Source organism: Scyliorhinus torazame, chromosome 24, assembly GCF_047496885.1.
Source record: "Scyliorhinus torazame isolate Kashiwa2021f chromosome 24, sScyTor2.1, whole genome shotgun sequence".
Lineage (NCBI taxonomy): Eukaryota > Metazoa > Chordata > Chondrichthyes > Carcharhiniformes > Scyliorhinidae > Scyliorhinus > Scyliorhinus torazame.
The window spans coordinates 23,335,506-23,346,777 of NC_092730.1; the positions used below are offsets into that span (position 1 = coordinate 23,335,506).

At 58.8% G+C, this 11,272-nt stretch overlaps 1 protein-coding gene across 1 annotated transcript in view; it reads right to left on the reverse strand.

Annotated features, from left to right (window-relative positions):
* Positions 1-508: 508 nt before the first annotated feature.
* The window catches only part of LOC140400217 (serine/threonine-protein phosphatase 2A 56 kDa regulatory subunit alpha isoform-like), a 135,464-nt gene continuing 124,700 nt past the window's right edge, over positions 509-11,272 (reverse strand). Inside the window, exon 8 of the mRNA XM_072489686.1 lies at positions 509-555. Coding sequence (XP_072345787.1) covers positions 509-555 — 47 coding nt within the window. The remainder of the gene's footprint in view (positions 556-11,272) is intronic.

The following is an 11,272-nucleotide window of genomic DNA, read 5'->3' on the forward strand; positions in this document are numbered from 1 at the left end:
ACAGGAGCAGACATACAGGAGCAGACAGGAACACACAGGAGCAGACAGGAACAGAAAGGAGAAGACAGGAACACACAGGAGCAGACATACAGGAGCAGACAGGTGCAGACAGGAACAAGCAAGAGTAGACCTCAGCAGACAGGAACAGAGAGTAGCAGGCAGATGTAGACAAGGGCAGACACATGGGCCTGGATTCTCCGAGTCCCCGTGCTCGCAGTCGACGCGGCGCCGGTCGTGGGCTGTTGAAAGAGGCCCCCCGCCGTGATGCTCCGCTGACGACTGCCCGAGTTCCCGTCAGCGTAGTTCCCCTATGGTTTCATCCAGTGGGAGCTCTGAATCGCGGTGGCCGTCGTGGTGGGGGGCGGGGGGGGGGGGGGATCCGTCACCGTAGGGAGTGGGGCCCTCCAAGATGGCTAGGCCCGCAGTCGGGGGCCACTGATCGGCGGGTGGTCGCGATCTGGGGGGTCCTATCTCTATCCCCCCACCCCCCCCCCCCCCCGCCCAAGATTCAGTCCTGTGAAGGGTTACACACCATAGACAATGTATTAATTGTTCCTGTTGATTGGAATATAAAGCTTCAACACCTTTTAATTCTGAGCAAATCGCTGTGCAGGCAGCGGTTAAGTCGAAGTCATGTTCGGTGGCACAGACTTTCAGCTTTGGTTATTATCGAGGGAAGGGTCAAATATTATAATTGGTGTCATTGGCGATAGAAAACATTCAATAACTCCGAGGCAGCGAGAATTAGGGAGAGAATTAGGGAACGAGAGACAGAGCGAGAGTGAAGGAGAGACAGAGGGGGGTACTGCAAGAGAGAGAGAGAGAAAAAGGAATGTGGCGGGTAAGAGAGAGAGAGAGAGAGCAGAGAGGGAGACAAAGAGACACTGAGACCGGCGCAGATTGAGGGAGGGAGAGATTGAATCAGAGAGAGAGTGAACGTTCAATGAATGAGAGAGGGGGAGGCAGGCAGGGAGAGGGAGAATGAGATAGAAGAGTCGGCGAGAGAGAGACGGCGAGAGCGAAAGAATGAGAAAGGCACAGAGTGAGAGAGTGGGCGAGAGAGAGAGAGAATGAGACAGATAGAAAATTAGAGAGATGAGACAGGCAGACAGAGGGAGAGAGAGAGAATGAGAGACAGAGCGAGACAATGAGAGAAACAGAGAGATCAGACAGGCAGACAGAGAGAGAGAGAATAAGAGACAGAGAGAGAAAATGGGAGCAACAGAAAGATGAGGCAGGCAGAGAGAGAGAATGAGAGACAGCGAGACGAGACAGGCAGACAGAGAGAGAGAGAATGAGAGAGACAGAGAGACGAGACAGGTCGACAGAGAGAGAGAATGAGAGAGAGAGAGAGATGAGACAGGCAGACAGAGAAAGAGAATGAGAGAGAGAGAGACGAGACAGGCAGACAGAGAGAGAGAGAATGAGAGAGACAGAGCGACGAGACACGTCGACAGAGAGAGAGAATGAGAGAGAGAGAGATAAGACAGGCAGACAGAGAAAGAGAATGAGAGAGAGAGAGATGAGGCAGGCAGACAGAGAGAGAGAATGAGAGAGAGAGAGAATGAGAGAGAGAGAGAGAGAGAGAGATGAGGCAGGCAGACAGAGAGAGGGAATGAGAGAGAGAGAGAGATGAGGCAGGCAGACCGAGAGAAAGAGAATGAGCGAGAGAGAGAGAATGTGAGAGAGAGAGAGAGATGAGGCAGGCAGAGAGAGAGAATGAGAGACAGCGAGACGAGACAGGCAGACAGAGAGAGAGAATGAGAGAGAGAGAGAGACGAGACAGGTCGACAGAGAGAGACAGAGAATGAGAGAGAGAGAGAGATGAGGCAGGCAGACAGAGAGAGAGAGAATGAGAGAGAGAGAGAAACGAGACCGGCAGACAGAGAGAGAGAGAATGAGAGAGAGAGAGAGAGAATGAGAGAGAGCGAGACAGCGAGACGAGACAGGCAGAGAGAGACAGAGAATGAGAGAGAGAGAGAGAGAGCAATGAGGCAGGCAGACAGAGAGAGAGAGAATGAGAGAGAGAGAGAGATGAGACAGGCAGACAGAGAGAAAGAGAATGAGAGAGAGAGAGAATGAGAGAGAGAGAGATGAGGCAGGCAGACAGAGAGAGAGAATGAGAGAGAGAGCAATGAGGCAGGCAGACAGAGAGAGAGAGAATGAGAGAGAGAGAGAGATGAGACAGGCAGACAGAGAGAAAGAGAATGAGAGAGAGAGAGAATGAGAGAGAGAGAGATGAGGCAGGCAGACAGAGAGAGAGAATGAGAGAGAGAGAGAGAGGAGACAGGTAGACAGAGAGAGAGAATGAGAGAGAGAGAGAGAGAGATGAGGCAGGCTGACAGGGAGAGAGAGCGAGAATGTGAGAGAGAGAGAGATGAGGCAGGCAGACCGAGAGAGAGAATGAGAGAAACAGAACGAGAGAATGAGAGACAGAGAAAATGAGACAGCGAGAGCGAAAACGAGAGAGACAGAGAGATGAGGCAGGCAGACAGAGAGAGAGAGAATGAGAGAGACAGATGAGGCAGGCAGACAGAGAGAGAGAATGAGAGAAACAGAACGAGAGAATGAGAGACAGCGAAAATGAGACAGCGAGAGCAAAAATGAGAGAGACAGAGAGATGAGGCAGGCAGACAGAGAGAGAGAGAATGAGAGAGACAGAGAGATGAGACAGGCAGACAGAGAGAGAGAGAGAGAATGAGAGAGAGAGAGAGAGAGAGAGAGATGAGGCAGGCAGACAGAGAAAGAGAATGAGAGAGAGAGAGAGATGAGGCAGGCAGACAGAGAAAGAGAATGAGAGAGAGAGAGAGAGAGAGATGAGGCAGGCAGACAGAGAGAGAGAATGAGAGAAACAGAACGAGAGAATGAGAGACAGAGAAAATGAGACAGCGAGAGTGAAAATGAGAGAGACAGAGAGATAAGACAGGCAGACAGAGAGAGAGAGACAGAGAAACGAGACCGGCAGACAGAGAGAGAGAGAATGAGAGAGAGAGAGAGACGAGACAGGCAGACAGAGAGAATGAGAGAGAGAGAGATAAGACAGGCAGACAGAGAGAGAATGAGAGAGACAGAGCGAGAGAATGAGAGAGAGAGAGAGAGAGGTGAGGCAGGCAGACAGAGAGAGAGAATGGGAGAGAGAGAGATGAGGCAGGCAGACAGAGAGAGAGAATGAGAGAGAGAGAGAGAGAGATGAGGCAGGCAGATAGAGAGAGAGAATGAGAGAAACAGAACGCGAGAATGAGAGACAGAAAAGAAGACAGCGAGAGCAAAAATGAGAGAGACAGAGATAAGACAGGCAGACAGAGAGAGAGAGAATGAGAGAGACAGAGAGATGAGACAGGCAGACAGAGAGAGAGAGAGAGAATGAGAGAGAGAGCGAGATGAGACAGGCAGACAGAGAGAGAGAATGGGAGAGAGAGAGAGAGATGAGGCAGGCAGACAGAGAGAGAGAATGAGAGAGAGAGAGATGAGGCAGGCAGACAGAGAGAGAGAATGAGAGAGAGAGAGAGATGAGGCAGGCAGACAGAGAGAGAGAATGAGAGAAACAGAACGCGAGAATGAGAGACAGAGAAAATGAGACAGCGAGAGCAAAAATGAGAGAGACAGAGATAAGACAGGCAGACAGAGAGAGAGAGAATGAGAGAGACAGAGAGATGAGACAGGCAGACAGAGAGAGAGAGAATGAGAGAGAGAGAGAGAATGAGAGAGACAGAGAGATGAGACAGGCAGACAGAGAGAGAGAGAGAGAGAATGAGAGAGCGAGAGAGAGAGAGAGAGATGAGGCAGGCAGACAGAGAAAGAGAATGAGAGAGAGAGATGAGGCAGGCAGACAGAGAGAGAGAATGAGAGAAACAGAACGAGAGAATGAGAGACAGAGAAAATGAGACAGCAAGAGTGAAAATGAGAGAGACAGAGAGATAAGACAGGCAGACAGAGAGAGACAGAGAAACGAGACCGGCAGACAGAGAGAGATAGAATGAGAGAGAGAGACGAGACAGGCAGACAGAGAGAGAGAATGAGAGAGAGAGAGATAAGACAGGCAGACAGAGAGAGAATGAGAGAGACAGAGCGAGAGAAGAGAGAGAATGAGAGAGCCAGAGAGATGAGACAGGTAGACAGAGAGAAAGAATGAGAGAGGCACAGAGAGAGAGAATGAGAGACAGAGAGGGAAAATGAGAGGGAGAGAGAGAAATGAGTCAGGCAGAGAGAGAGTGGATGAGAGAGGCAGAGTGAGCGAGGAGGCAGGCGGAGAGATAAGGGGCAGAGCGGGAGAGAGTGAATGGGAGAGAAAGCGAGGGCAGAGAGCGAGGAGAGAGGCAGAGAGAGAGAGAATGAGAAAGGGGAGCAGATGGAGAGGGAGCTCCATCCTATGTGTCCAACCCCACTGGAGAGCATCCTACAGGGATGGAAACAATCCCCCAGTTACCCCACTAGGGGGACCCTGCAAGCAGTCCATTCTCCCCCTTCCTTCCCAGGGGGAGACCTTCCAAGGAACCCCCACAATCCCCCCCTGACACAAATGATTCAAAAACAGGGCAAATGCAGTCTCACCCTCCCCATTTTGTGGATCCTCACCATCTGGCCAGGGGGTGGAATGGGGGGGGGTTGATGAAGGGGGTCTCCAACACCAGGAGTTTGAAGAATTAAATTTGCTTTTTAATAAACCCCTGACCACCTCTGATAATTTGCCAGCAATTGATGTTGGAACGAGACAGGGGAGCAAGAGGAGATTGAACCCCCGCCTCTCTCTCTCTCTCTCGATCGAGCCAATGAGCCCGGATATGATTTACTGGGAGCACAAATCATTTCATACATCGCATTTGAGACCCACAGCCTGACGATCGGCCAGGTTTGTTGGAGGAGACCAGAGAGATTATCCTTCCTATTATTCTCCAGTGTTGCAGTTGCACACCTGAGTGTGGGGGTAACAAAAGAGGTGGGGAGGAGGGTGAATTTGGACATGTGTGTTGTCACATTGCCAACCCTTTAGCACCGGGAGTCAGGGGGCAATCTTCACCCCCCATCCCCTCCTCCCTCCCTGCTAACCATGGCTCAGATTCCTTCCCCTCTCCTGCTTCTTTGCCACTTAAAAGGCAACAGGAATTGTTAGTGCGTCAGTATTCTGAAGCTGAGACAGTTTGATAATTGGCACAGTTACTGAGCGAGAGAGAGGCATTGTTACACCGAGAGAGAACAACACACACGGATTCATCCACCCCTGTCTCCCTCCCTCTCTCTCGCGAAGACAAAAGTTCTCTTGATGTTGACTGCTGGTCTGCCTGGGACCCAGGAGGAGAGAGACAGGCGCCCGAGGAGCTGCAGCTCCGAAGAGGAGGGGAGCCCAGGACAGTTTGGCCGCTCGGAGCAGAGAGCGACGAGAGGAGAGGAGCCGGTCGCGGGCAGCAGCAGGAACAGGTTGTGATAGAGTGGGGCAAGGGAGCGAGAGATGGCTTTCACCTTTGCCGCTTTCTGCTACATGCTGACCCTGGTGCTCTGCGCTTCCCTCATCTTCTTTGTCATCTGGCATGTGAGTTAAAATTGCACACCGTTTGTGTTAGATTGTTACCAGAGAGTGTGTGTGGTGTGTGTGTCTGTGTGGAGAAAATTGAGTGACTAAAGGATATGGGTGTGATAGAGAAGCATTGACACACAGATACACACACACGCTGACACACAGGCACAGACAGATATACACACATAGACACAGGTACATACATCCTGACACACGCACAGATAAACACACACTGACACACAGGCACAGACAGATATACACACATAGACACAGATACACACACGCTGACACACATGCACAGAACAGATATACACACATAGACACAGATACACACACTGACACACAGGCACAGACAGATATACACACATAGACACAGGTACATACATCCTGACACACGCACAGATACACACACACTGACACACAGGCACAGACAGATATACACACATAGACACAGATACACACACGCTGACGCACAGGTACACATGTCCTGACACACACACACACAAACAGATACACACACGCTGACACTCACAGACAGACAGATGCACACACAGACCAGACGCACACTCCTGCACAAACACACACAGACACACTCCTAGACAGACATACATTCACACAGATACATGCATCCACACATCGATACACACACAGACATTCACACACATACAAAGCATAAGCCACACAGACACACACACAGACAGACATACATTTACAGACAGACACGCAGACACACACATTCAGACACATACACAAGCACACACATACACACGACATTCACATACATGTACACACACAGACATACGCATACATGTACACACGTGCAGGCATTCGCACACAGACACACATGCACACAGACATACAGATACATGTGCACACAAATACATGTACACACACATTCACAGACACATATACATACACAGACTTACACATACTTGTACACACAGACATACACACACAGACACACACACACAGACAAACAGACACACACACGGACATGCACACACGTACAGACTGACAGACACACACGTACATGGACATGCACACACAAACAGACTGACATGCACACACAAACAGACTGACATGCACACACACATACACGGATATGCATAGGAATAAGCTGCCTGCTGTGCAGGGACTGGAGAGATTTGTTCAGAATCTGGTTTATTTGGAGCTCTATCTCCATTGCTCGATAAGTGGAGGTGAGTGCTGGTTGCCCTGGCAACTGGCTGTGTTTACAACGTGTATTGGTTGGAGCTTGTCCCTAGATAATGGCTTTAACGCTTTCCCGGCCTCGCTCCTCTCTCCCTGCTCCAGCCTGGCAGGGCTCCGTGATGCCCGCTGCCAGCCCACCCCGCCGCCTCCCTTGCCCACCCCGCCTCCCTTGCCCACCCCGCCTCCCTTGCCCACCCCGCCTCCCTTGCCCACCCCGCCTCCCTTGCCCACCCCGCCTCCCTTGCCCACCCCGCCTCCCTTGCCCACCCCGCCTCCCTTGCCCACCCCGCCTCCCTTGCCCACCCCGCCTCCCTTGCCCACCCCGCCTCCCTTGCCCACCCCGCCTCCCTTGCCCACTCCGCCTCCCTTGCCCACCCCGCCTCATAGCTGCTGACCTGTCATTTAGTGAGGTGCCGGGGGAGGCGAGGAGGTGGATTGGGAAGCGGTGGGCGTGTGGGAGCTAATCCCAGGGTGTTGGTGAACCGTCGAGGTTCCTCCTCAGAAATGGCCATTCTGTGTGGGGAAACCCACCCGGCACGGAGCTGATATTCGGCCACAGAGGCAGCATGTTACACATAAACCGGAACGACCCCCTTTTAACACACACGATCGCGCGTGACATGCACACAGGTGCACACACATACACACATGGATGACACCCCCCACACACATAATTGTACATATATGCACACGTCACATATGCGCATAAGCAACCACTCACACGCATGCACACACACACACACATACACATATGCACAGATCCACATATGAACACGCACACGGGTGCCTACATGTGTACATGCACATGCATGCGCACACACAGACTCGCACATAAACATAATCACATACACACACTGACTCAAAATCACGCACACGCTCACAATCACACACACTCACAATCACACACTCACATACACTCACAATCAATCACACACACTGACCCACAATCACACACACGCTCACACTCAATCACACACACTCACAATCACTCACACCCATATCCAATTCTCAGCAGGACTTCTGGACAGGACCTTGGCTGGGATGATTTTTGGGCCTTTCGAAAAAGAGGCAGTGAGACCTCCGACCGCCCCCCCTCCCCCCACACCCCCTCCCTCCCCCTACACCCCCTCCCTCCTCCCCCACACCCCCTCCCTCCCCCCCACACCCCCTCCCTCCCCCCCACACCCCCTCCCTCCCCCCCCACACCCCCTACCTCCCCCCCACACCCCCTCCCTCCCCCCACACCCCCCTCCCTCCCCCCACACCCCCTCCCTCCCCCCACACCCCCTCCCTCCCCCCCCACACCCCTCCCTCCCCCCCCACACCCCCTCCCTCCCCCCCCACACCCCCTCCCTCCCCCCACACCCCCTCCCTCCCCCACACCCCCTCCCTCCCCCACACCCCCTCCCTCCCCCCACACCCCCTCCCTCCCCCCCACACCCCCTCCCTCCCCCCCACACCCCCTCCCTCCCCCCCACACCCCCTCCCTCCCTCCCCCACAACCCCTCCCTCCCCACAACCCCTCCCTCCCCCGACACCCCCTCCCTCCCCCCCACACCCCCCTCCCTCCCACCCCCACACCCCTCCCTCCCCCCCCACACCCCCTCCCTCCACCCCACCCCACACCCCCTCCCCCCCACACCCCCTCCCTCCCCCACCCCACACCCCCTTCATCCCCCCCACCCCCTCCTTCCCCCCACACCCCCTCCCCCACTCACTCCTCCCCCACACTCCCTCCTCCCCCCACACTCCCTCCCCCCCCACACTCCCTCCTCCCCCCCACACTCCCTCCTCCCCCCCACACTCCCTCCTCCCCCCCACACTCCCTCCTCCCCCCCCCTCCCTCCTCCCCCCCCCCACTCCCTCCTCCCCCCCCACTCCCTCCTCCCCCCCCCACTCCCTCCTCCCCCCACACTCCCTCCCCCCCCACACTCCCTCCCCCCCCACACTCCTGCTCCCCCCCCACACTCCCTGCTCCCCCCCACACTCCCTGCTCCCCCCCACACTCCCTGCTCCCCCCCACACTCCCTGCTCCCCTCCCACACTCCCTGCTCCCCCCCACACTCCCTCCTCCCCCCCACACCCCCTCCCCCCCCCACACTCCCTCCTCCCCCACTCCCTCCTCCCCCCCACTCCCTCCTCCCCCACACTCCCTTCTCCCCCTCCCCCCACACTCCCTTCTCCCCCTCCCCCCACACTCCCTTCTCCCCCTCCCCCACACTCCCTTCTCCCCCTCCCCCACACTCCCTTCTCCCCCTCCCCCACACTCCCTTCTCCCCCTCCCCCACACTCCCTTCTCCCCCTCCCCCACACTCCCTTCTCCCCCTCCCCCCACACTCCCTTCTCCCCCTCCCCCTACACTCCCTTCTCCCCCTCCCCCACACTCCCTTCTCCCCCTCCCCCCCCCACACCCTCCTCCCCCCCACTCCCTCCTCCCCCCACACCCTCCTCCCCTCCACTCCCTCCTCCCCCCCACTCCCTCCCCCCCCACTCCCTCCCCCCCCACTCCCTCCCCCCCACTCCTTCCTCCCCACCCCCCACTCCCTCCTCCCCCTCCCCCACTCCCTCCTCCCCCTCCCCCCACTCCCTCCTCCCCCTCCCCCCACTCCCTCCTTCCCCTACCCCCACTCCCTCCTCCCCTCCCCCCACTCCCTCCTCCCCCCTCCCCACTCCCTCCTCCCCCTCCCCCCACTCCCTCCTCCCCTCCCCCACCCTCCCCCTTCCCCACTCCCTCCTCCCCTCCCCCCACTCCCTCCTCCCCCTCCCCCACTCCCTCCTCCCCTCCCCCCACTTCCTCCCCCTCCCCCCACTCCCTCCTTCCCCTCCCCCACTCCCTCCTCCCCCCTCCCCCACTCACTCCTCCCCATCCTCCCCCTCCCCCCACTCCCTCCTCCCCCTCCCCCCACTCCCTCCTCCCCCTCCCCCCACTCCCTCCTCCCCCTCCCCCTCCTCCCCCTCCCCCACTCCCTCCTCCCCTCCCCCCACTCCCTCCTCCCCACTCCCTCCTCCCCACCCCCCACTCCCTCCACCCCCCTCCCCCTCCCCCCACTCCCTCCTCCCCCTCCCCCCTCCCCCCACTCCCTCCTCCCCCCACTCCCTCCTCCCCCTCCCCCACTCCCTCCTCCCCCACTCCCTCCTCCCCCACTCCCTCCTCCCCCTCCCCCCACTCCCTCCTCCCCTCCCCCACTCCCTCCTCCCCCCCTCCCCCTCCCCCCACTCCCTCCTCCCCCTCCCCCCACTCCCTCCTCCCCCTCCCCCCACTCCCTCCTCCCCCTCCCCCCTCCTCCCCCTCCCCCCACTCCCTCCTCCCCTCCCCCCACTCCCTCCTCCCCTCCCCCCACTCCCTCCTCCCCCTCCCCCACTCCCTCCTCCCCCTCCCACCACTCCCTCCTCCCCTCCCCCCACTCCCTCCTCCCCCTCCCCCCCACTCCCTCCTCCCCCTCCCCTCCCCCCACTCCCTCCTCCCCCTCCCCCCACTCCCTCCTCCCCCCACTCCCTCCCCCCCACTCCCTCCCCCCTCCACTCCCTCCCCCCCACTCCCTCCCCCCCACTCCCTCCCCCCACTCCTTCCTCCCCACCCCCCACTCCCTCCTCCCCCTCCCCCACTCCCTCCCCCACTCCCTCCTCCCCCTCCCCCCACTCCCTCCCCCCACTCCCCTCCTCCCCCTCCCCCACTCCTCCTTCCCCTACCCCACTCCCTCCTTCCCCTACCCCACTCCCTCCTTCCCCTCCCCCCACTCCCTCCTCCCCCTCCCCCACTCCCTCCTCCCCCTCCTCCCCCTCCCCCCACTCCCTCCTCCCCCTCCCCTCCTCCCCCTCCCCCACTCCCTCCTCCCCTCCCCCCACTCCCTCCTCCCCCTCCCCCACTCCCTCCTCCCCCTCCCCCACTCCCTCCTCCCCCTCCCCCCACTCCCTCCTCCCCCTCCCCCCACTCCCTCCTCCCCCTCCCCCCACTCCCTCCTTCCCCTCCCCCCACTCCCTCCCCTCCCCCACTCCCTCCTCCCTCCCCCACTCCCTCCTCCCCCTCCCCCACTCCCTCCTCCCCCTCCCCCCACTCCTCCCCTCCCTCCCCCTCCCCCCACTCCCTCCTCCCCTCCCCCACTCCCTCCTCCCCTCCCCCCACTCCCTCCTCCCCCTCCCCCACTCCCTCCTCCCCTCCCCCCACTCCCTCCTTCCCCCTCCCCCACTCCCTCCTCCCCCTCCCCCACTCACTCCTCCCCATCCTCCCCCCTCCCCCCCACTCCCTCCTCCCCCCACTCCCTCCCACCCACTCCCTCCTCCCCCTCCCATCCACTCACTCCCTCCTCCCCCTCCCACCCACTCCCTCCACCCCCTCCCACCCACTCCCTCCTCCCCCTCCCACCCACTCCCTCCTCCCCCTCCCACCCACTCCCTCCTCCCCCTCCCACCCACTCCCTCCTCCCCTCCCACCCACTCCCTCCTCCCCCTCCACCCACTCCCTCCTCCCCCTCCCACCCACTCCCTCCTCACCCTCCCATCCACTCCCTCCCCCCCCTCCCACCCACTCCCTCCTCCCCCTCCCACCCA